Raw genomic sequence first — 26,771 nt, 5'->3', positions numbered from 1 at the left:
GAGAATGATAAAGAAGGTAAAAGCATATGGGATCCTGCGTAACTTGGCAAGATAGATCCAAAATTGGCTTAGAGGTAGGAGGCTGTTTGTGTAACTGGAGGTATATAAATTATATAAATGAAATTGTGGGAAATTGAGGAATAATAAAATTTTGCAGATGGCACAAGGATTTGCCAAGTGGTTAAGGATAAGAAATAGGAACAGGAGTAGGCCATTCGGCCCTTTGAGCCTTCAATAGCACCATGGTTGATCCAACATTCCTCACATCCACTTTCCTGTGTATTCTCTGTATCCCTTGATTCCCCTACTGCTCATGAGCCTGTACATCTCAGACTTAAACATGCACAAGGACTCTGCCCCTACAGCTCTCTGTGGCAAGGAGTTCCAAAGATCCTACACAGCACCCCCCCTCCAACACCGTCCCCCCAAACCCGTCCGACACCGTCCCCCAACCCCGTCTAACCAATCCTGTCCAATACCGCCCCCCAATCCCACAAATATCAGTCTTAAACTAGCACCCCTTTATTCTGAGACTATGCCCTCTGCTCATATACTTTCCATGAGGGGAATCATGCTTCCAGCATTTACCCTGCCAAGCCCCCTAAGAATCCTATATGTTTCAGTGTGTTCACCTGTCATTCTTCAAAACTCCAGAGACAGTCTCAATCTCTGGATGTAGGTTTGCTTGCTGAGATAGAAGGTTCATTTCCAAGATGTTTCGTCCCCTAATAAGTAACATCTTCAGTGGATGTCTGGGCGAGCACTGCTGATGATTCCTGCTTTCTATTTATATGTTTGGGTTGGTGATGTCATTTCCTGTGGTGATGTCATTTCCGGTTCTTTTTCTCAGGAGGTGGTCAATGTGTTTGTTGATAGAGTTCCAGATGGAATGCCATGCTTCTAGGAATTCTCGTGCATGTCTATGTTTGGCTTGTCCTAGGATGGATGTGTTGTCCTTCCTTATCTGTATGTAAAGATACTAGTGAGAGAGGTCATGTCATTTTGTGGCTAGTTGGTGTTCATGTATCCTGGTGGCTAGTATTCTGCCTGTTTGTCCAATGTAGTGTTTGTTCCAGTTCTTGCACGGTATTTTTGTCCCAACCTGTTTAGCATTTTGTCATTAGACTATCCTGCCATACCAGGATCAGCCTAGTTAACCTTTTCTGAACTGCCTTCAACGAAACGATGTCCTTCTTTAAGGGGACCAAAACTGCTCACAGTTCTCCACATGTAGTCTCACCAGTGCCTTGGAAAGCTGCAGAATTCCCTACTGTCATACTCCAACCCCCTGAGAAAAGGACCAACATTGCCTTAGCCTTCCTGATTACCGACTGGGGCTGGGCTTTGTGTACAAGTACTCCCAAATCCCCTTATGTTGCACTTGCTGCCATTTTTCTTATTTTAAATAATTTTCTGTCCTATTATTCTCCCTTCCAAGCTGAATAGCTTCAAATTTCCCCCTATTATACTCCATTTGCCAACATTTTCCCACTTACTGAACCTAGCAATATCTCTTAGTTTGTATCCCTCTTGAAACTTGCCTTTCCATCTATTTTTGTACCATCTTCAAATTTGGCTACAGTACATTCATGTACCCACTCACTGTTTACTTTCCATTAGTTAAGTCTCTATTCACACCAATATATTACCTCAATCATTATAGGCTCTTGTTTTATGACTTACCCCTTTTATGATATACCTTGTTGAATGCTTTCTGGAAATCCACTCAATCAACTCCGGTTGAGACTTCCTCAAAAAAAACTCTAATAAATTAGTCAGACATGATTTTCCTTTCATGAAGCCATGCTGACTCTGCTTGTTTAGATTATGACTTTCCAAATGTTCTGCTATTGAGTCCAGTACTTTTTGAACAATAGAAGTTTGAAAATTAGCCTATTGTTATCCACTTTTTGCTTCCTTCCTTTTTGAGTAATGGTGTCAGATTTGCAATTTTCCAATCCTCTGGCACTTGTCCAGAATTTTTACCACTCTTCAAGGCTATCATTGTTTCCTTATCTGCTTTTTTGTTCAACTTAATGCTCTCCTTAAGTTCCTTGGTTAGCCATAGTTGGTTTATCCCTCTCTTAGAATCTTTCCTTCTTAATGGAATGTATTTTTATCTGAGAGACATGTATTACCCCCTTAAGTGTCTTCCACTGTTTGTTTACTGTCCTTTCTGCTAATCTATCTGTGCAGGCCACTTCAGCTAACTCTACCCTAATTTCATTGTAATTCCCTTTATTTACATCAGACACAGTTTTCTCACTCTCGAATTGAATATTAAATTCTATCATATTATGATCACTAGTCCCGAGGAGATTCTTTTGCTCAGAGGTTATTTATTAGACTCGCCTCATTACCCATTACTTGATTCAAGATATCCTGTACTCCGATGTCTTCATGACATATTGCTATGGGACATTCTCCTTAATATACTCTATGAATTTGATTAACCTCATTGACAAGAAGATTCAAGTCACCCATGATTATTGCTCTTTTCATTTCTCATACTCCTATTATTTGTTGATTTATAGCCTTTCCCACAGAGTGGCTATTGTTTGGCAGTCTGTACACTGTCCCTACTAATGTCTTCATTCTATTGCTGTTTACAACCTTCATCCAAATGTACATCATCTGACCCTTGACCATCTCCCACAATTCTCTTAATTTCATCTCTTATTAATAATACTGCCACCATCATACTTTCCATGCCCCTATCTCTCCGAAAGGTCAAATATTCCTGAATATTAAGTTCTCAGTTTTGATCTCTTTGTAACCATGTTTCTGTAATGACTGTGAGATTATATTCATGTACCTCAATTTGCAACATCAATTCATCTACCTTATTCCAAATGCTTCATCCATTAAGTTACAAAGTCTTAACGTTTGTTCTATTATTGAATTTCCCTACACTTTTGTGATTCGTTGGTACAATGTGATGTTCACACAATCTGCACATCCCTTTTATTTTCTGGCAACAATCAAACCTATCACTAACTAGCAATCTAATCTTCTCCTTTACCTTTGATTTTATAATTTTCCACGTAACTGAAACCCCACCCCACATCCACTATTTAGTTTAAAGCCCTAACCAGAGCTCTAGTTATGCATTTCACCAGAGTTCTGGTCCCAGCATGATTCAGGTGGAGACTGTCCCATCGAAGCATCTCCCTTCTTCCCCAATACTGGTGCCATATCCTGAAAATCTGAACCCATTTCTCCCATACCAATCTTTGAACCCTGTGTTTACCTCTTTAATTTTGTTGATCCTATGCCAATTAGCTTCTTGCTAATAGCGAGGAAGAAGATCTTAGGTTATAGGAAGATATAGATGCTTTGGTCAGGTGGACAAATCAATGGCAGATGGACTTTAACCCTTGAACATTTGAGGTCATGCACTATGTAAGAAGTAACAAGACAAAGGAGTACTCAATGAATGACAGGACATTAGGAAACTCAGAAGAACAGAGGGATTTTGGGGTGCTTGTCCACAGATCCTTGAAGGTGATAAGGCAGGTTGATAGGGTAGTTATAAAGTCATAGAAAACACTTGTCTTTATCAGTCATGGCATAGATTATAAAAGCAGGAAGGTTATGTTGAAGCTTACAGGACTTTTGTTCAACTACAGTTGGTGTATCATGTATGGCTCTGGTCACCACATTATTGAAAGGATGTGATTGCAATGGAGGGAGCAAAAGGAGATTCACCAGGATGTTACCTGGAATCATTTCAATTCTGAAAAGACCCTGGGTCAGCTCAAGTTGTTTACTTTAGAGAAGCAAACGCTTAGGTGGACCTGGCGGAGTGTATATAATTATGGGGCAGGGACAAGGTGGAGAGGAAACAACAGTCCCCCTACTTTGAAGGGTCAGTAATGATGGGGCTTAATTAGGTGAAAGGAGGTTAGAGAGAATTTGCAGAAAATATTTTCACCCAGAGGGTAGCGGGAATCTGGAATGCACTGCCTGGGTGGTAGGAGAGGCAGGAAAACTCACAACCTTTAAAAAGTATGTGGATGAGCACTTGAAATGGCGTAACATTCAAGGCAGTGGGTCTGCTACTAGTAACTGGGACTAGTGTAGATAAGTAAGTGCAGACTGAAAAGGAGATCAGCCTCTTCTTTAGGTTATGCCTCTATAATTCATTTGGAATGGGAATAATTTATAACCTCCATGGTCTTTCATTTGATGGGAAGAATACTGTGTATTCTTCTAGCTGTTTGGATTTGCAATGTGCACTGTCATGTGTACAGACACATGCACTAGTTAAGTTGTCAGAAACCTTGAGTGCTCATAACCCCTTCCTGACACAGTGAACATTTGAGGAGATATCTTCAAAGTGGTATTGCATAGTATTCAAGATTGCACTCGTATGGATGTGAGAGCTCCTCACATCTACATCATGATTTCATGAACTCAATGTGTTTGCACTCCAGTATTGAGTAATATTGACCAAAGGTTATTCAGAATGTCACCGTGATGCCCTCATTGTTTCAGCAGTTCTCTCCTCTAAGGCAGGACTGATCCACAGTCCCACACCCTCCACAATACGGAGGGCAAAGAGACAGGACCCAAATCCACTCCACCCAGAACAGGGATAGACATTGTTGGACCAAGTTGGCTGATCAACCATCAGAGTCAACCAATACTCAAGTCCAAGTTCTTGTGGCAATGTGCACTCTTCCATGTATATTTTAGTCCAGAAACTATGAATAGTGATGACAGAGTTTCTGATTTTCTTTGCATCACATGAATGACGAGAAATGTCTCCCACTCTTGCCATCTATCATTTTCATATGTTGAAAGAATTTACACATTAACACACAACCTGTATGGCCTTGTTACGAACACCCTTTGAGTATTCAGAGCTTCTGGCTCAGAGACAAAGATGCAACCCATTGTGCCACAGGACCCCCTTCATGTATTGTAGAAAGGAGACCTGTCTTTTATCTGAAATGGACAATGCTCTGTATACAATCCACTGGTTTTTCTGGAAAACTTGCAACGACAAAGGTCCACCTTAGCATGGATGCCTCTGAAGTCATTTGCTGTCATTCAATTACTCATCAACATTCAAACCCTGCAACTTTATTTTGATAAAACAGTGTGAGAAACAACTGCAGACAATATTTCATGAGGGGGTGGGAGTTCCCAACTTATGCTGGTGTCTGGGTTGATGGACTCAAAAGAAATATGAACAAATATGATGTTTAGTTAAAAACCAGCAAAGTTTTGACATGTGGATTCAGTTATGAGGGACTCAAGTGACAGCACAAAGGCAGTCCATGATCTCATCCATACAGCTTGCACCTTTGTTTTAACTGGTGACTGACTTTTAATTCTGTATGGACCATTCATCATGTGACCTGTCTCCAACAGCAGGCACTCCAATTGTCAAGTAACAGGGTTTTTAACATGACTTCCTTGTACCATTGTAAGCATCTAGTCATATATTTACTGCCCTCAATAAATTCAGTCATATTCCTCTGTTAAAGGGTTTCAGCACTGCCCTCACTTTCGTTCTAATCTGCCTACCAAATATTGTAAAAATAAATTAATCAACTAAAGTGTTGGACACTGAGGGGTGACCGTATAGAGGTTTATAAAATCATGAGGGGCATGAATAGGATAAATAGACAAGGTATTTTCCCTGGGATGGGGGAGTCCAGAGCTAGAAGGCATAGGTTTAGGGTGAGGTGGGAAAAATTTAAAAGGGACCTAAGGGACAGCTTTTTCTCACAGATGGTTGTGCATGTATGGAATGAGCTGCCAGAGGAAGTGGTGGAAGCTGGTACAATTACAGCATTTAAAAGGCACCTGGATGGGTATATGAATAGGAAGGGTTTAGAGGGATATGGGCCAACTCTCTGCAACTGGGACTAGATTACTTTAGGATATCTTGTCGGCATGGACGAGTTGGACTGAAGGGTCTGTTTCCGTGCTGTGCATCTCTATGACTTCATGACTCTGAAAATGTTTCATGAAGCGGTAAGTGTCAGGTGATCCAAGATGTATCGACAATAAAGACACCATCACAAAGTAATTAAGAAGCATAAAACTAGCTTTGTTCAATTAAAAAATTTAATTCACCTTTATGGCAAATTGCATGTTGTTACACATTTTTAGCGGACAAGAAAATAAAGCAAATAATGCTTTGATTTCTCTTTCCATATTAAAAGTCAAAAAACAAACACAAGGAAACCCAATATGTGTGCTCACCCAGAACCAATGGTGACTGATGTGATTCAGACTGTAATTACTTCAGGTTATGTTCCATCAATCGTTTTTGTTTATGACCTGAGGTCAGATTCAAAAATGTACCTGCAATTAGTTTTTTTGATGCGATTTATGACCTCCCTTGTTAACAGAAGTCATTTGTACCAGAACATTATTGTGAAGAATCATTCTTTGCTTCCGTGGACCACTTCTGCAACATTCTTGCATATGGGACTAATTGTAAAATATTCTTATTGTTTTAAGTCTTCCATTCTAAGGCATTATTGTGCAAGAGTTTGTATGACATTGAAAATATAGCAGGCTAAACTTCATAAAAGATTTATGATTTATAGTTTTTGTCACCCAGCTTCTGAATCTCGCATTAACTCCATCTTAGAGGGATAAGACAAAGATGTGTTAAAGACTCCTAAGGCAGAATTTTCATTTGGCTGAGGGGACAGCACCAGAGAGAAATAGTCAAAATCCATTGAATGAGGACAAGGGAGACAATAAGGGGGAGATAGAAGAGGAATGATACCAGGCTGTAGAGAGTTCAATCTGGGGTATAACAGTATAACGGTTCTGCAGAAACACTGAAGGAATATTTACATTCCCTATTCAATGTGGTATGTACTGGGCCTTCAGTTTACAATGGATTTCTTTCTGGTTATTATCAACCTCGCAATCTGCAGGAGAAACATTGCTGCATGGAAGAGAAGAAATCACTCCCCTGTGAGATTGCACTCATCAGGCCAGGGACCAAATTTCAAAGGGACCAACAGCATGGAAGAAGAAGCTGACTGGTTGGCAAGTCACTCAGAAAAGTTAAGGGTTGCCATAGAGAGTTCTCCAGCAAACTAGTATTCTTCCAAGCTTTTATTTAATTAAAAAAGTGTGAAGTGCTTGGACAAGATGCAGGTCCCTATGTCCAATTGTTGCTCCTTTTGAAATTTGCATTTTTGCATATGTCCTGATGATTATACAACGGAAAAGTTCAACAATATTCACTGATGCTCACTTTCTGTACTACAAAGAGACTGTTTAAATACAGATGAGGTACTTCAAGGAGGGCAGCAAGTGACTTGGCAGAAATAGATATTAAATGAGCATGAATTGTCTTTTGGCAAAGTATGTTTAGAGGGAATAAAAACTCAAAAAATTGCTGATGGTGTAAATTTGAAACAAAAACTGAAGTTGGTGGAAAAGCTCAACAGGTCTGGTAGCATCTGTGAAGAGAAATCATATTCTGGATTAGTGGTGCTGGAAGAGCACAGCAGTTCAGGCAGCATCCAAGGAGCTTCGAAATCGACGTTTCGGGCAAAAGCCCTTCATCAGGAATAAAGGCAGTGAGCCTGGAGCATGGAGAGATTACCTCGAAGACAAATCATAGTCCAGTGACGCTTTCTCAGAATGTTTAGAGAGAGGTTCTCACAGATGCTTCACAATACTTATCAATGGATGTAAGTGCAATTATGTGTTCAATTGATTGAAATATCATTGAATGTGTTCTTTTATTACTTTCATAAAAACACATTTTGAAACTGTTCTTTGCAGACCATTTTGGTTATTGTGTAAAGTTAGCCCAGCAGCATTGCTGACTACTGTTAGACATCCATTAAATGAGGTGAAAGTGAGGACTGCAGATGCTGGAGATTAGAGTCAAGATTAGAGTGGTGCTGGAAAAGCACAACAGGTCAGGCAGCATCCAAGGAGCAGGAAAATTAATGTTTCGGGCAAAAACCCTTTATCAGGAGTTAAATGAGTCAATTTCAAAAAGTCAGTGAAAAAGTAATTTTGCCAGTAATCTTGTAAAGAAAGAATCGATACAGTGTGGCACTGGAAAAGGCACAGCATCTGAGGAGCAAGAAAATTAACATTTCAGGCATAACCCTTCATTTTGTAAGGAAATATAAAGAAATTGAGATGTTAAAAAAGAACAAACATAGATGAAAAATGAGAGAATTTCAAAAAGGAGATGAATAGGGTGCAAGCTAGGTACATAGCCATGAGAAATAAATATGGGGTATCTAAAGCTACAATACCCTGGATGACAAAAGGATATTGAGAAGAAAATAAGAATGAAAAAGGAGGTAGCTGGGTAGTACTTTGGGAGTCTGCACAGACATGATAGATCGAATGGTCCTCTTCTGTACTGTAAAATTCTATGATTCTACTTGAATTTTTTTGTAAGTGTTACAATTTTGGCATTACCTAAAGGACTTCATTAACAATTGCATTTGAAGTGTACTTACTATTGTACTATAAGGAAACATGGCAGTCAAATTATGCATAGCAAGATCCCACAATCAGCAATGACATTAATGGCCAAATTATGTGTTTTGACCCTATTAAATGAGGAATGTATGCTAGCCTGAATATTTTCCAGACATTTTCCCTCCTCTTCATCGTGCATAATCCCAAGAAAAGCCTTGTTCTTATGCATTGTTCGTATTCATAGAACAATGCCCATGACAATGCAGCACCCCAGTAACAGTTGGAGTGGGATTTGTATAAATTACCTTCTGGCTCAACTTTGAGAATGCAATCTCTGATTGTTCAGAAATCAGCATAAACTGAAAAATGACTATGATCTCTTCCAACAGATGAATAGTATTTATTCTGATGGTTCACAGACCTTGTTAAGCTGCAAATGGATTTACCATATGAAGAAACGCATTAGGCAAACATCACTACTAGAACCAAGTGCAGGGTCAGAAAGTTGGAGTGTTGATTATGCCTCCGATTCAGTTTTCTTTCCATTCTGGCTTCATCTTCTTGTTGAGGATTGCTTCTGCACCTTTTAGTGAATCTTCAATTGAAAACATTGCAACAAAGGAAGAACATTTGATAACAGTGTGAAGTAATAAGACTTTTCAACAACGTGGAGAGAGGAGCCAAATTTTACTGGTGCAAGTAAACAAGATCAACAGTGTCAAACTGTTTAGAGAGCAGCTACAGTAGAGCTGTCACACAAGTCACTGAGCACGAGAAAAGGAGATGAGTGAAAGTGTTCAACTGTATATCAACTAAATGATCTGCTGAAACCTCCCTGTCTGAGTGATTAGATTAAAGATTATGTCTGGGATGTAGTTCCCATACACTGTGACATTGTTGTAGCTGCATTTGTTGTGTAAATTCAAACTGCTCATGTTGTGATACCAGTGTGTTGCAATCTGCTATTAATTATGTTATACCTTGTTGTCATTGCTTCCAATTACAAATCTGCTCAATTCTGTGCTGTGCTTATTATGGTAATCAGTTTGAACAATAGAGTTCAGTTAAGTGATAATGATTTCTCACATATTCTACTTTGATCAGCTACAAGTGACTATGAATTGCTAATGATGCCTCCACACCATCCCTCCCACCCCCCCTCCCAAGTTGATCTGGAGTTTGCACATTTGCAATTTTCACCGTCATTCTTCAACCACGATTTGGAGATGCCGGTGTTGGACTGGGGTGTACAAAGTTAAAAATCACACAACACCAGGTTATAGTCCAATAGGTTTAATTGGAAGCACACTAGCTTTCGGAGCAACGCTCCTTTTTCAACCAGATTCAGAATAATCTACCTCTGGGTGTTATGTCATGCCCTGGATCTATCCCACTCATGTGACATTTTTATTAAGACAGAATTGAGGTTAGCGGCATTACCCAGCAATTAGTACTGATACAATCCTCAGTGCCCCATTAGAGGAGTTCAACTCAAACTTTCCAGTTGGCGATCATGTTTCTGCTCTGCTGAGGGACAGAAGTACGTGTCTGCTGACTGGTAGGGTGAGGGACCCATGCTCCAGGCAAGCGTACGTACCTTCCCTACATGATCCAGTTTACAACCATTTACAGGTCACCCTGCTGAGGGTCTCCCCCACAGTAAACAACAGTTTAATTTGTTGAAGGGAGAATACCTCCATATTGAAGTGCCCTTTCCCTTATTGACCCTTTCTATTGTTTCTCTCAAACTGGAAGTCCTATTATCAACCTTCCAGCTACAAGAACCTGCCCTATATCTTTATTTGAATGAGGAACCTTAGTTCATAAAGGGGAACCTTTCTCGATGACTGAAGGAAAAGCAACTTTTCTCTGTTTTCTGTTTGTTCCTATCACAAGTGAATTACAACAATAATGCGAAAATCAATAAATCAGTGATAGTGCAAATATTGAGTCTGTATTTTGCTGCATAAGTTTGTTCCCAATCATGCACAATTAAAATTATGTTTAGAGACATATAAATTGCTTATATTTAGCTTTACTCCTTGTTTCCTTATGTTGCAGGTAATCATCAACACAATTATAACCATTTAGGACTGATCAGTCCAACTCGAACTCCCACAAATGGTAAGTATAAAGTGTTTGCATTGTTGAGGTAAAGGGCTCTGAATCAATTATATTTTTTTCATTCATTGCTCACCCTTTAACACAAGTTAATGTTCAGACATAAATTCTCTGAACTGGCTGATTCAACAGATTAAGGCTGTTTTTACATTATTTTAAATACATAACATAAACTCAGAATTTATACATATCAAAGTTGGATAACACACTATGTTTACAATTGTACTGTTACTCCTTGTCACCTTTGTTTCTTTATGCTCACTCTGGGTGAAGGTCATCAATGTTAAACAAAATAACAATTAACTGCTTTGATGTAGTAATTTATCCTTGAGATGTTTCAAAGTACTTTACAACTAAGGAGTCACACTTGAAAGAGAGTTACTTCTGTAATATAGAAAAACCGAGCATCCACTTATGCACATGTTACATAAATAAAATGAATGAGAAGATAATCAATAGCCTCTAATGTAGAAGCATATTTTTCTAACAAATAGCTAGTGTTAGTACATTTAAAGCCAGTTGGGTAGAATGAAATCAATATACACATATATATTTCTTTTCGTGGTCAGAGTTTATTGACTTCCTCACCTCAGTCTTATGACTGTCATTCCACATCCAATATATACGTAAGTATACAATTAATTGTAATTTTCCTAATGTTTAGTACCAATCTTTCCAATATTAACCATAGAAATAAATGTGTTTTTTCTCCTATGGTATACATTATCAACCATTAGCTGATCCCATAATCCCCATTCTTCAAAAATGTATTTTACATGTCAAAGAAATTACAAGCGTTTGAAGAAAAAATGATATTCATATTTTTGTAACACAATACTCCATATTCTCATCTCAATATTCCATGTTCTTATCAGAATGCAAGACATCCCTCTTTGAAGACATCTAATAATTTCTTAAGCAAGTATTTCACTTTGTGAAATAAAGGAACATTTGGTGACTTGTTTCAGCCCATTTTCTTTTAGAACTCTCTTTTCTTTGCAATGTTTCCTTCAAATTAGTAAGGTCAATTATTAAACTTTTCTCTGCATCACCCTTTGTACAATGAATATTGTTCCGAATAGAATGATTTCCCATATAATATTCTATGGGCATTTTTTCATTCCGATGAACAGTTCAATAAGGTTTCCTTCAGAATATTAGACTGGTACACGCCCATTTCCTTTACTTTTACTTATCTTTAACTCCTCATTTAACCATCTTTTTTGTATTCTTGGCTTTTCTGATAAATGGACAACTGATTATTCTTTCCCACCAAGAATAAGATTAATTTTCCTGTGGAATTTTCCATCTAGATGATTGCTGGATGAAGCATCACTGAGAATGATTAACGTAATATCTTCTGCATAACTAAAGGTTGGATCTTGAGTGCGCAGTTCCCTGATTTCAATTTATAAAATATTGTACTTGGTCTCAGAATCATTATACATTTAATATGGTATTCCGTTCCAACAGGTTTTGGATCTGGTCTAAGTGCGCAAACAGTTCAATTGGCCAATCAAACTTCTCAACTGGTTTGTTTCCACTTTTGAGTTAGGACCGTCTTTCTGTGAGGATCTGGTCCTAACTATTTGGATACAATTGACCTGTTGTATGAAAGAATGTTAACTGAAGGCCACTCCGGTCTGGTTCTGCTTGATTAACTCTTCTGTGTATTTAAAGGATTCTGAACAATTTTAATCTATGTTACTTAAAATTTTATCAATCAAACATTGCTTGAAATATGCAGAATCTCCTCATAAAAGATCATTAATGTGCATCATAAAAATGCCTGCTAGTTGTCATGCTAATAAAACACTGCTGCGTTTACTTTGGATTAAATACCATCTGCTTTCAATGGGACAGGCTGCAATAGGAAGTTTCATATCCTTGATGTTTTATTCAACTCATAAACACACTTGTTTAATTTTTACAGTTTCCTTTTCATATTGTTAGCTTCTTTATGGGAGCACAAAAAGACTCCCCTTTGAATGTTTCACTTGGAAAAAAGTTTCTTATCAATTGATTTACATTCCCAGGAATATTGCCAAAAGACCAAGGACAATCATCAGACTGTAGAATCAGTGATTCTAATATTTGACCCCCCCCCCCCCCCCCCCCCCAAGTCTCTCTTCAAATCCCTGAGCCACTATAGTCATAAAGATGTACATCACAGAAACAGACTCTTCAACCCAATTCATTCATGCCGACCAGATATCCTAAATTAATTTAGACCCATTTGCCAGCATTTTGCCCATGTCATTCTAAACCTTCCCTATTTATATAGCCATCCAGTTGCCTTTTAAATGTTGTAATTAATCAACCTCTACCACTTTCTCTGGCAGTTCATTCCATAGTCTGGCTTTATAGTTATGTGTGGTAAGGCTAGTGATCACCTATCTGGCACCTCCATACATACACCAAATTCTTTCCAGCTTTTCACAATTTTTCACTTGGCATCATTTATTACCTCTTATCAGTTTGTAACCACTAATACAACTCAATCAGAAGGACATCTGTTTTTTGTGACATCCCAATCATATTCTATGTTTATTGTCCTTGTCAAACCATGACCTTCACTCACACTCCTCGCTCATTCTGGACTACTGTAAGATCCCCCAAAGTTCCTTTTCCAAGTCTATGATCTTTTCCTAGAACAGTAGGCACTTCTGGACCTACTTTCAAACTCTAAGTGCATTTTCTTGCCTTTAATATATTCACCTAATTTTACCAATCCACAAAACTTAGCTGCTGTCTTACATGTTTAGCCGATGCTTCTATTGTATTCACTGTTGGCTTTCCCTTCTTGCAGCCTGTAATTGCAGCCTCCCTCCATTCACTGAATCCTTCTAAAATATACGTGATTCTAGTGCCAACCTTTTGCAGGTTCCCTCTGGGACAACAGGTATTGGGAAACTATAACAGAAGAATGAACCCCAGGAATGACAGGGAATGGTTAATGTGTGCTTTAGATGTGACCTTAAGTATCATTATGCAGTAAGTTGCACTAAATTGAAAAACAAGGTTTCCAAATGACACATGACACAGAAAGTTCAGAAGGAGAAGAGGGTGGTACAGATCAGTTGGAAGGAATTGGACTGGTCACAACATTTTGCCCAGTAATGAATACCTAGATTTTCAATTGCACTGTATTGGATAATAAGTGCAAATCCACAATTTGTGGAGTGCATTAGTAAGAATATTACCTGGATTCTCTAAATGATGAAGACCAGAGTAAGGTAAAGGAGTTTAAGAGTTCTATATGCTTCAGTTATGGGGATGACAGCACACTGAAGTCAATGAAATGAGTCATGATTTCATGTGAAATAGCAGGCGTAAACCATTTTATCAACATGGTTGTGGTTCCCTTTCTATTGAGCAATATCTACAAAAGGCTCAAATGAAATTGGATTTGGTACATAATAAGGCAATTCTTTTTGGGAATTCAGTGGTTTTACACTTTACAATGTCTGGATCTCATCAATCCTTTCAATTCTGTAATCAAATTATTGAAGATGTGATAATAGCATCAGGAATAGGGGCTTCCAGGGGAAAAGAAGCAAATTATTTTAAAACTACTTTGGGAGTTTACCCATACATCTTTTCACAGGTGAATATTCCTACTAAAGGATGTAGGGTTTAGGGACAATGAGAACAATAAACTTATAAAATAGATCAATGATATATGTGACATATATAAAAAAGGAAGGACATCTTCATGGCCAACAGTGTGTTGCCCATTAGCAAAAGACATTAATAAAGTGAAAGCAATAGACATGAAGGTTTGGGATATGGAAAGAAACATTTTAATCTTACACTTTGTAAATATGACAACAAGGTTGAGCCAGAGTAAGATATAATAAAGTTAAAAAGAATGGTGGACAGCAGGACTGATGGCATTGTGGTGTGTGATTGGGGATGCTAATGGTTGGAGAATGTTGTCAATGATGTGTTTAAAGATTTCGATGAATTGTAGTAATGGACATGACAATAGAAAGCCTGCCGCTTCATTAATTGAGTTTGTGAAAAAATATACAAAAATAGATAGAATGCTTCATAAAATATTATAAATAGGCAGTGTGGGCATTTCTGTTTGTGACACGCGCGGCGCCCTGTTTTATATTCCTCCTCTCCTGACATTCTGGATCTCACTCACCCCCGGGAGTGGGGAGTGATTCTGTGATTTCTGATCCTTTTTCTTTGATCAGCCGTGAACTGACAGCACTCTGTGTTCATATCGAAGAGTGTCCTCAATGGTCTAGAGATATTTTTAGTATACCTTTGTGCTATGTGAACATTGCTGAAATGGGTATAATTTATTTCCCTAACTAGTTGTCCTTGAGAAGGCAATTGTGTAACATGGAACATAGAACATTACAATGCAGAACAGGCCCTTCTGCCCTCGATGTTGTGTCAACCTATAAAAACAATCCGAAGCCCATCTAACCTACCCTATTCTATTCTAGTCCATATGTCTATCCAATGACCATTTAAATGCCCTTAAAATTGGCAGGCAGTGCATTCCACGTCCCTACTACTCTCTGATTAAAGAAACTACCTCTGACATCTGTCCTATATCTATCACCCCTCAATTTAAAGCTATGTCCTTTCGTGCTAGCCTTCACCATCCCCAGGAAAAAGGCTCTCACTGTCCAACCTGTCTAACCCTCTGATTATTTTATATGTCTCAATTATGTCACCTCTCAACCTTCTCTCTAACAAAAACAGCCTCAAGGTCCTCAGCCTTTCCTCATAAGACCTTCCCTCAATACCAGGCAACATTCTAGTAAATCTCCTGGGTGACTGTGTGGAGTTTACACATTCTCCCCGTGTCTGCGTGGGTTTCCTCCTGGTGCTCTGGTTTCCTCCCACAGTCCAAAGATGTGCAGGTTAGGTGAATTGGCCATGCTAAATTGCCCATAATGTTAGGTGCATTAGTCAGGAGTAAATACAGGGTAGGGGAATGGATCTGGGTGGGTTACTCTTTGAGTGTCGGTGTGGACTTGTGGGGCCAAAGGACCTGTTTCCATACTGTAGAGAATCTAATCTAATCTCAGTTTATACAACCTCAGTAGATGAGTCCTCAAATGTCCTTTTTGCAACTGTAATACTGTTCTTGATTAACAATGCCACCTGCCCCCCACCCCACCAGACACCACCTGCTGTGCTTTTACCATTTTCTCTGTTCTTACTGAAACCTATAAATCCCGGAAACCTGCAATAACCATTTCTATCCCTGCTCTACTCATGTCTCTGAAATGGCCACAACATTGAAATTCCAGGTACCAATGCTGCAAGTTCACCCAACTTATTCTGGATGCTCCTGGCATTGAAGTAGACACACTTCAAACCAACTTCTTGCTTGCCAGTGCCTTCTTGCAACCTTGAAATCTTAGTTTTGACCTCATTACTCTCAACCTCCTGGAGATTTGAACTACAATTTAGGTTCCCATTCCCCTGCTGAATTAGTTTAAATCTACCTGAAGAACATTCGCAAATATCCTCCCCTCCCAGGATATTGGTACCCCTCTGGTTCATGTGAAAACCATCCTGTTTGTAGAGGAGCCCTTCCTCCAGAAATAGCCCCAATTATCCAGGAATCCAAAATGCTTCCTCCTGCACCATCCCTGTAGCCACGTGTTCAACTCCTCTCCCTATTCCTCACCTCACTAGCACGTGCCACCACAACAAGCCAAAGATAATAACTCTCTTTGTTCTAGCTCTAAGTTTCCATCCTAGCTCCCTGAATTTCTGTCTTAAATCCCTATCTCTCTTCCTGCCTATGTTGTTTGTGCCTCTGTGGACCACGACTTGGAGCTGCTCCCCCTCCCCCTTGAGGATCCCAAAAACATGATCAGAAACATCATGAATCCTGGCACCTGGGAGTCAACACACCAACCTTAACTCTCTCTCACTCCCACAGAACCTCCTATCTGTCCGCTTAACTATGGAGTCCCCAATGATGAATGCTCAGCTCCTCTTCCCTTCTGAGCAACAGGGACAGACTCTATGCCAGAGACCTGTGCTCCATTGCTTATCCCTGGTAAGTCGATCCCCCCCTCCAACAGTATCCAAAACGGTATACTTGTTGTTGAGGGGAATGGCCACAGAGGATCCTTGCACACTGCCTGCGGTTCCCTTTCCATCTCCTGACAGTACCTTCTTTTTTCACCGGAGGTGTGATGACCTCCCTGCAACTTCTCTCAATAACCCCCTTCGCCTCCCAAATGATCCGAACTTCAGCCAGCTCCAGCTTCAGTTCCCTAACACGGTTTTTGAGGAGCTGGAGTTGGGTGCATTTCCTGCAGATGCAGTCAGCAGAGACACTAGTGATGACCCTTACCTCCCACATTCTGCAGGAGGAACATTCAACTGCCCTAACCTGCATTCCCACTATTCTAAATTCCCAACGAGACTTCTGTAAACCTAAAAAAAATTAAAGAAACTAGTCACCTTACCAATCCAGTGCACAGACTTTTTGTTTTAGTTAGAGGAGGAGGATGGGTGGGAGACACTACCCGAGTAGTGTTCGGATAAAGCAACCACCCAAATATAAACTACACTTACCCAGCAGTCCCATGTCTGCTCCTGCTCAGTGTGCGCGCCACCTGTACATGAGGTAAACTTTTATCTATTTTAAATTTACCTTCCTGTCCGGCCGCTGGTCCTTGCTGTTGATCCTTCCACTCCAACTGCTGCTGATAAAATGAAGAACGCTGAACTCCTGTTGTAAGCTTTTATCTATTATTGTGAGTCATATAGAATAATAGAATCCCTACAGTGTGGAAGCAGACCATTTAGCCCATCAAGTCCACACTGACCTTCTGAATAGCATCCCATCCAGACTCAGACCTACCACCTACCCTATAACCCTGCATTTCCCATGGCTAACCTACCGAGCTTGCACATCCCTGGACACCATGGGCACTTTAGCATGGCCAACCTAACCTGCACATCTTAGGTCTGTGGTAGGAAACCACAGCATCCAGAGCAAACCCACACAGACATGGGGGCAATGTGCAAACTACACACAGACAGTCACTCAAAGGTGGATTCGAACCCGGGTCCCTGGCGCTGTGAAGCAGCAGTGCCGACCATTGAGCCAACTTATTTGAACTGCTGCTATTCAACTGAATCAGTGCACTCACAGTGCTATTTGGGAGACAGTTCCAGGATTTTGACCCAGCAATTAATGAACGGTGATATAATGCCAAGTCAAGATTGTAGACATGGCAGGTTTGAAAGATGCTAAAGCTTTGGTGAGTTAATGCAGAATATGTTTTATGTGACAAATACTGCTGTCATTATGCATCATTGGCAGATGGATGACTGTTCAAAGTGTTGAATGGATGTTGAAATAAGTGGACAACTTCATCATGAAAAACATAATTCTTTGAGAAGGTGACTAAACAAGTGGATGAGGGTAAAGCAGTTAATGTGGTGTATATGGATTTCAGTAAGGCGTTTGATAAAGTTCCCCACAGTAGGCTGTTGCACAAAATACGGAGGCATGAGATTGAGGGTGATTTAGCGGTTTGGATCAGAAATTGGCTAGCTGGAAGAAGAAGGTGGTGGTTGTGGGAAATGTTCATCCTGGACTTTAGTCTCTATTGGTATACTGCAAGGATCTGTTTTGGGTCCACTGCTGTTTGTCATTTTTATAAATGACCTAGATGAGGGTGTAGAATGCTGGTATTGTAAATTTGCGGATGACACTAAGATTGGTGGAATTGTGGATAATGCTGAAGGATGTTGCAGGTTACAGAGGGACATAAATAAGCTGCAGAGCTGAGCTGAGAGGTGGAAAATGGAGTTTAATGCAGAAAAATGTGAGGTAATTCACCTTGGAAGGAGCAACAGTAATAAAGAGTACTGGGCTAATGGTTAGATTTTTCATAGTGTAAATGAGCAGAGAGCCTCAGTGTCCAACTACATAGATCCCTGAAAGATGCCACCCAGGTTGATAGGGTTATGAAGAAGGCATATGGTGTGGTAGCTTTTATTGGTAGAGGGATTGAGTTTCAGTGCCACAAGGTCATGCTGCAGCAGTACAAAAGTCTAGTGCGGCTGCACTTGGAGTATTGCATACAGTTCTGGTCACCGCATTATAGGAAGGATGTGGAAGCTTTCGAAAGGGTTCAGAGGAGATTTACTAGGGTGTTGCCTGGTATGGAGGGAAGGTTTTATGAGGAAAAACTGATTGACTTGAGGCTGTTTTTGTTAGAGACTAGAAGGTCGAGAGGTAACTTAATTAAGACATATAAGATAATCAGAGGGTTAGATAGGTTGGACAGTGAGAGCCTTTTTCCTCGATGTGATGGCTAGCACAAGGGGACACAACTTTAAATTGAGTGGTGATAGATATAAGACAGATGTCAGAGGTAGTTTCTTTACTCAGAGAGTAGTAGGGGCGTGGAATGCACTGCCTGCAACAGTAGTAGACTCGCCAACTTTAAGGTCATTTAAATGGTCATTGGATAAACATATGGATGAAAATGGCATAGTGTAGAAGAGATGGGCTTCAGATTGGTTCCAAAGGTCGGCGCAACATCGGTGGCCAAAGGGCCTGTACTGCACTGTAGTGTTCTATATACTATGTTCTATAGTGATCTTCTTGAGGGTTGTTGGAGCTCCATTCATCCAGGCAAGTGGAGAGCATTCTATCATACTCTTCACTTGCACCTTGTTGATGATGGACAGTTTTGGGAAACCAGGTGGTAAGTTACTCCCTGCCGAATTCCACCCTCTGACCTACCTTTGTAGCCACAGAACTTAAAAGGCTGGTCCAGTTCAGTTTCTGGTCAATGATAACACCCCCAGGATGTTGAAAGTTGGAGATTCAGCAATGTTAATACCATGGAGAGATGGTTTGATTTTCTCTTGCTGAAGAGGGTCATGAGCTGGCACCTCTGTGACTTAAATTTTTTTTGCCAAGCCTGAATGTTGTCCAGCTATTACTGCGCAAATACATGGTCTGCTTCGGTATCTGAGGAATTGCAAATGGAACTAAATTTTGTTTAAACATCCCCACCTTTGAACCTATGATAGAGAGAGGTTTATTATTGATGCAGCTGAAGATAGTGATGCCAAAGTCAGAGATGGTCTGGAACTGAGATGATTAGTGTCCCTTTGAGTAGGTATGAATTCAACCAGTTCCCCACTGATTCCCATTGATTTTGATTTTGCTCAGGCTCCCTCATACTGCATTCACTCAAATTTTAACTTGATGTCAATTCACCATACATCTTGTGTTCAGCTCCAGATTTGAACAAAGCTGTAATGAGTTCAGGAGCCGTGTAGCCTTGATGAAACTCAGACTGAAAAATAGGGAGCAATTTATTGCCATCTAACTTCTGCTTTCTAGCACTGTCAGCATTTCCTTCCATCACTTTATGCCAATGATCAGGAGCAGAACCATGGGGTAGTAAATGACTAGATTAGATTTCTTCTGCTTTTTGCAGACAGTAAATACCTCAGCAGATTTTTCACATTGTCTTCAGGCTATCGTACTCCAGTGCTTCCAGTTGGAGTGAATCAAGTTGGTTGAAAATTGGTTTCAATGACTTTGGGAGCCTCAGGAGGAGGCTAAGGTAATTGGTTCACATATTGGGATGAACACTACGTGAAGATATGTGGGTGGCACAGTGGCTCAGTGGTTAGCACTGTTGCCTCACAATGCCAAGGGACCCAGATTTGATTCCAGCCTTGGGTGACTGTGTGGAGTTTGCACATTCTCCCTGTGTCTGCGTGGGTTTCCTCCCACAATCCAAAGATGTGCAGGTCAGGTGAATTGGCCATGTTAAATTGCCCATAGTGCTAGGTGCATTAGTCAGAGGGAAATGGGTCTGGGTGGGTTACTCTTCGGAGGGTCGGTGTGGAATTGTTGGGCCGAAGAGCCTGTTTCCACACTGTAGGGAAACTAATCTAATCAAGATTATTCAGCCAAAGAAACAGTGACACCAGATGTAGGAACACATAAATGAATGATATTTAAGGAAAACTGCTTTTGGGCAGAGCAGACAAGGAAAGAAAATGGTTTTGTAAAGGACTAGAAGACTCACTCTGCCTCTCAGAAGAAGATGCAGGGTGAAAAAGCAAATTGGCGAAATATCCATTCATTGACAAGGACTCTACAAATTTCACGACAGCAGAGGACATAGACGTCAACAACAATTGAGTTATTTAATTGCCTACCACTCAACTGAAGAGCTATGGTCTCAGGTTTAACTGGAGCAAATCAAGACTTCTGAAAGCTTTTTGAACTGCAAGTTCTTTATATTCCTATTTTATTGGACACTCACTTCCCTTTTTAAACATTATATTTGAGTTTGTGTGAATGGCTGATATTGTATATATTTTCTTGGGATTAGTAACTAATAAAATTCCTCTTTCATTTGGTCAAGGAAACCCTGGAATTGACTCCATAATTTTTATGAGCATTGTGTTTCAATCAAAGTGCTTTGTAGCAGCATGCTAAAAATAAATGAATGATTTGTGTTACCTACTGGGAGGTTAAAAAGAAAAGAACGGATATTCTCCATTTGTAACCCTGAGGTGGTAATTGATCAGACCAGACTTGTCCTGCTTTTTATAGACAGAATGTACCTGCAGAATTTCCACATTGACTTCAGTCTTCAGCACTATTGCCAGGATTTTTCAAGGCCCTCCCCAATCATGCCTATATGCAGTGCCACCACCAGGTTTTAGGTATCATGTAGAGTAAATCAAATTGGGCACCTCAGGAGGAGGCTAAGATCGGCCATCCAGTTGTTACTTCTGGCTGAAGATGGTTGCAAATGCTTCACACCTCTTCTCCACATAATTTCCCACCACCATTCCCAACTGGACGTAGAAGAACTGCAGAGCTTTGACCTAATCCATCGGCTTCTCTGTGCTCAAAAGCAACTTCTGCTGTCTAATATTCAGGTTGTCATGTATTATAGTTTCACCAGGATCATATCTCATATGCAGAAATGCTCAGTCTTGCTAGGGTTGTACAGCCACAGGGTGGAACCTTATTAGGATCTGAGAGACATTGGCTATGATAAAATGTGCAGCAGAACCGAGCAACAAGTGTGACAAGTCCCATCTCAACATTGGGAGCAATATGCAACATCATTATTGCTTTTCACAAGCTGCACGGCAAGATATTCACCAGGCCATGTCAAGATGTCAACTGATGAGCATATGTTAAACTTCATGTTACTGACACAACTCACCCTATTAATATTCAGTCCTCATCTTAGGAAATTATTCTGGTATCATGCCCACCACTGCTGGCCTAGGGAAAAAAGGAAGCCCCAAATTCACACTATCCCATCCAGAAAGTTCTACGGAATCCTGCATGCAAAGCAGGTCACCAGTTTCCCCCATTTGTTAGGTCTGGGGCAAATGCCAGGAACCATATTGGGCAGCTCCTTCATGGCGAGGTTTGTCTACATGTACAAGAGGCTTTTAAAGATGGTACCCAGCATGTAGGATTCTGGTTTCTTCTAGAATACTTGGTGAGTGGCGAGTTTATCTGGGAATGGCATGTGCTAAAATGCAGCAGAAATGAGATGTAAGAGAAGCCATAGATGCATGGTAGGCAATTAGTGGGGAGTTTGGTAAGATATGGTGAGAGAGCTGGTTAGGCCTTGTGGCAACAAACACTCCCAAAAAAAATTTCCAACATAACTCGGACTTAAGCATAAAAATATAAGATTCAGGCTCTGGAATGTACAGCTCAGGAAGAGGCTCTTTGGCCCATCGTGTCCGTGCAGGATATCAAGCATGTATTTACCCCAGTTCCATTTTTCTTCATTTGGTTTGTAGCCTTGTAGGCTGTGAACACTTCAAGCATTCATCTGCAAACTCTTTAAATGTTGTGATAACATTTCAAGCAATGATTTTTCTGTTACTTACCAGCCTCTGGATGAAAAGTTACTTCCTTAAATCCCCTCGAAGACTCCTGCTCCTTATCTTAACTCTATCGTCTCTAGTCATTGACAACCCTACTGAGGGGAAACGTTTCTTCCAATCTATCCACCTTTACATTGTTTTGTAGACCTCAATCAGGTCCATCCTTAGCTTTCTCTAAAAGAAAACAACCCCAGCCTATTTAATATCTCTTCTTTACTGAATCACTCTAGACCAGGCAACATCCTGATGAATCTCCTCTGGACTCTCAGTAGTGTAGAGTCAAGAGTATGTTGCTGGAAAAGCACAGCAGGTCAGGCAGCATCCGAGGAGCAAGAGAATCGTGTTTCAGGTCGGAGCCTAATCCCATCTTGTTGGGGATAAAACTCTGACCTTCTATTACCATTTACATGAAGAAGTCCTGTCTGATATTATCTTAACTCAATTTAATATCAAGTCCTTATTCAGGATTCAAACAGCAAAGATAAAATAATACATTCTATCTATCCTATCAATGCTCCAATCACCTCAAATGTCTCAATTCGATCTCTCCTTAATATTTAACAAGCAAGACAGTATACACCTTGTCTATGAAACTTTCAAAAAAAAAGAAAGAACAGCAGATGCTGTAAATCTGAAACAAAAACAAAAATTGCTGAAGAAACTCAGCAGATCTGGCAGCATCTGGTCCAGTGACCTTTCTTCAGAATGATTCTGAACAAATACACTTGAGCACCTTTCTTACTTAGGCCTAAAGTGAATGAACTCAGACCTCTTCACATAGAACTCTGTTTGTCATGGTCTTTCCCACTTGAATCCATTAATTAACGCTGATGAATGCAGAAGTTGAGGTGCTACCTAGCTTAGCACCATTCACAAAGCTCCAGATGCATAACTCAAAGTTACACCTTACACCATGCATAGCATTTATAAATGCAGTCTGAAACTGAGGACCCAATGCAAATCCTCTAGTTACATCTTGCTAATTGGAATATTTATCCATGATTTCTCCTGTCTGTCCCATACCTCTATGCTTCAGCGGGTCGGTATGGACCCGTTGGGCCGAAGGGCCTGTTTCCACACTGTAAGTAATCTAATCTAATCTAATTACATGATATTCTTTATCAATCCATGCTGACTCTCTCTTATTAATTATATTTATTCAAGTAATTTGCTCTTCAAAGATGAGTTCTACTATTTTTGTTATGACATTCTCCTACTTTGCAAGCCTATGAAAATGAATAACTGAATTCAGTGAATGCTCTTCAAAGAATAGAAGGGCAATCTCACATATAGTAAACACAGTGGCATTGTGCTGTGCTTTACATTTTGGAAAATCTGTCAATGCTGTTAAAATCTATGCAAGAACGTCGACTTTGGACATACTTATTAGTAGCTCAGCATGAATCCTAGTTTAGCAAAGTGAATAAAATGCACAAAGCTGGTCTATTCACTGAGCAGGAATTGACTGTGATATGAAATCTGCTAACACGTACAATATTTATGGTTTCAATATGCCATCTATTATACATCCCATATTGCAAGGCAATTGTTGTGCTGACGAGAATTCCATGGTGTTTTTCTTTTGCTGATTCACAAATGTAACAGGGAAGATTAGTGTGAACTAGGAACAGCAGACGGAGCAACTGCAGTTCCTCATGTGTACTGTGCATTACAAACAGCTTGGATTTATGTATAAATAGAAAATTTATAGTATTTCTGTCGCAGCTTTTGCAACCCAGGACATTGCAAAAGCACTTTACAGCAACTGATATTTTTGAAGCCTAAGTACTGTTGTAATGCAGAAAATGTGGAAACGTCTGCTATTTGAGATTTGATAATGACCAGATAAACTATTCTGGTGATGATGGTTGTGGGATAAATAATGGCCAAGACATCCCTGGTTGACCCCCATGTTCTTCTATCAAATAGTGCCATTGGTTTTTCAGAGAATGTCAACTTTCCATCCATTGGAAATAGATGTCAAGATTTAGTTCAAAGAAAATCTAAGCAATTTCATATCTCTTAAAATAGAAAAGAAATTTAGGTGAATGCACTCAAAGAACTCAGCCTAATTAATACAAAGAGGGGTTTTCATATGCGTAGATGCTCTTATCAGAAAGCACCACATTAGATTTTTTATATAGTTATCATGCAGACATGCTGTGAATTGCTTAATATGGCAGCACCTTGTAAAGACAACTAATTAAATGTTCATCAGACAGTTTGATTAACTCAAAATCACTCAAGGACAAAACAGAGAATATATAATTTTCTTTCGCAGAAGCAAACCATGAATATTTGTGACTTGAGGTTTACAACAGAGTCCTTGCTAACTAACAAATTTCATTCCTATTTTGAATATCATTTCTGCATTTGACTGTAGTTTTAAAACATTTTAGTTATTTGACCACTTTCTTTTTCCTTTTGGAACAATTTGCCTTTTGTGCTTCAAATTATCTAAAGAAAAGCTGAATACCATGTTGAAATTGCATGAGCCCTCTCGAATGACTAAATCATTGTGCTTGCAGTTAAAACAGCAGTAGAGTCACTGCAGTAGAGTCAACCCAAGATATCTGTACTGTGCTGGCTCTTTCAAAGAATTGTCCAATTCATGATGCTTTCTGCTCTTTCTCCACAATCATTCAATCTTCTCTATTCAAATATAAAGAGTAATAGAGTCATAGAGATGTACAGCATGGAAGCAGACCCTTTGGTCCAACTCATCCATGCCAATCAATCTAGTCCCACCTGTCAGCACCCAGCCCATATCCCTCCAAACCCTTCCTTTTCATATACCAATACAGATGCCTTATAAATGTTGCAATCATACTAGCCTCCACCACTTCCTCTGGCAACTCATTCCATACACATACCACCCTCTGTGTGAAAACGTTGCCCCTCAGGTCTCTTTTATATCTTTCTCCTCTCACCCTAAACCTATGCCCTCTAGTTCTGGACTCCCCCACCCCAGGAAGAGACTTTGTCTACTTATCCTATCCATTCCTCTCATGATTTTATAAAACCTCTATAAGGTCACCCCTCGGCCTCTGATGCTCCAGGGAAAACAGCCCAAGCCTATTCAAACTCTCCCTCCAGTTCAAATCCTCCAATCCTGGCAACATCTTTGTAAATCTTTTATGAACCTCTTCACAACATCCTTCCGATAGAAAGGAGACCAGAATTGCATGCAGAATTCCAAAAGTGGCCTAACTAATGTCCTGTACATCTGCAACATGACCTCCCAACTCCTGTACTCAATACATTGACCTATAAAGGAAAGCATACCAAACGCCTTCTTCACTATATCTGAATGCTTTTTGCAAGCTATATTAAATCTGCATCCTTTGCCCTCACAGGCAGTGCATGAGGGGAGGTGAGGCCCAGTGGTATTATCACTGGACTGTTAATCCAGAAACCAAAGTCATGTTCTGGGCACCCATGTTCAAATCCTGCCACAGCAGGTAGTAGAATTTGAATTCAGTGAAAATCCTCAATTAACTGTCCAATAATGACCATGAATCCATTGGCAATTGTCAGAAAGGGAAACTGCCATCCATAGCTGGTCTGGCCTATCCTTGGCTCCAGACCCACAGCAAAGTGGTTGACTCTTAACAGGCCTCAGGGCAATTAGGGATGGGTGATAAATGCTGGCCTAGTCAGTGACACCCTCATCCAGTGAATGAATAAAAAAAAAGATCATGACAACTTGCTGCATTAAAAAAAATCACCTTTCCTTGGTTTTTTTACCCAATTTACTTAAATCTGTGTAGTCTGATTATTACTCTTCTTTGCAGTAGCAATTCTTTAGTTAGCAATTTAGCAATTCTTTAGTAATTCTATCAAACCTGTAATACATTTCCCACTAATCAGCTCTACAGAAAGGAAAATAATTTAAGATTTTTGAATCTGTCTATGTAAGTAACAGCCATTGTCCCTGGAACCTTCCTAATGTATCTTCTCTGCACCCATTCCAATTCCAAAATATTGAAATCTAAAGATGCAAGTTAATAAGTCCATAAGAAACATGCTTGGAAAGAATTTGTTAAAGTATTGGAGAGACCAGAATCTGAGGGCATAGTCTCAAGAGTCAAGAGATGACCCTTTAGAACCAAGTTGAGGAGACCTTTCTTCAGTCAGAGGGTGGTGAATCTGTGGAACGCATTGCCACACAGGGCTGTGGAGGGCAAGTCATTGTGTGTATTTAAGACAGAGATAGAGAGATTCTTGAATGGTAAGGGGAAAAGGGCAGGAGAATGGTATTGAGAAATATATAGGCCAGGATTGAATAGCAGAGCATATTCAATGGGCCAACTGGCTTAATT

General features: G+C 39.9%; 1 protein-coding gene across 4 annotated transcripts in view; it reads left to right on the top strand.

The window, feature by feature from the left end:
* The window catches only part of shisa6a (shisa family member 6a), a 527,218-nt gene that overhangs the window by 473,495 nt on the left and 26,952 nt on the right, over positions 1-26,771 (top strand). For all 4 annotated transcript variants that reach the window (XM_088000481.1, XM_088000483.1, XM_088000482.1 and 1 more), the window contains one exon: positions 10,492-10,554. In XM_088000481.1, coding sequence (XP_087856607.1) covers positions 10,492-10,554 — 63 coding nt within the window. The remainder of the gene's footprint in view (positions 1-10,491; positions 10,555-26,771) is intronic.

Source organism: Chiloscyllium plagiosum, unplaced genomic scaffold, assembly GCF_037043375.1.
Source record: "Chiloscyllium plagiosum isolate Xiang-an unplaced genomic scaffold, Cpla_swu_hap1 HiC_scaffold_25, whole genome shotgun sequence".
Taxonomy (NCBI): Eukaryota; Metazoa; Chordata; class Chondrichthyes; order Orectolobiformes; family Hemiscylliidae; genus Chiloscyllium; species Chiloscyllium plagiosum.
Note: the sequence above shows the minus strand (reverse complement) of the source record. Positions and strands in the feature narration are given on the sequence as shown.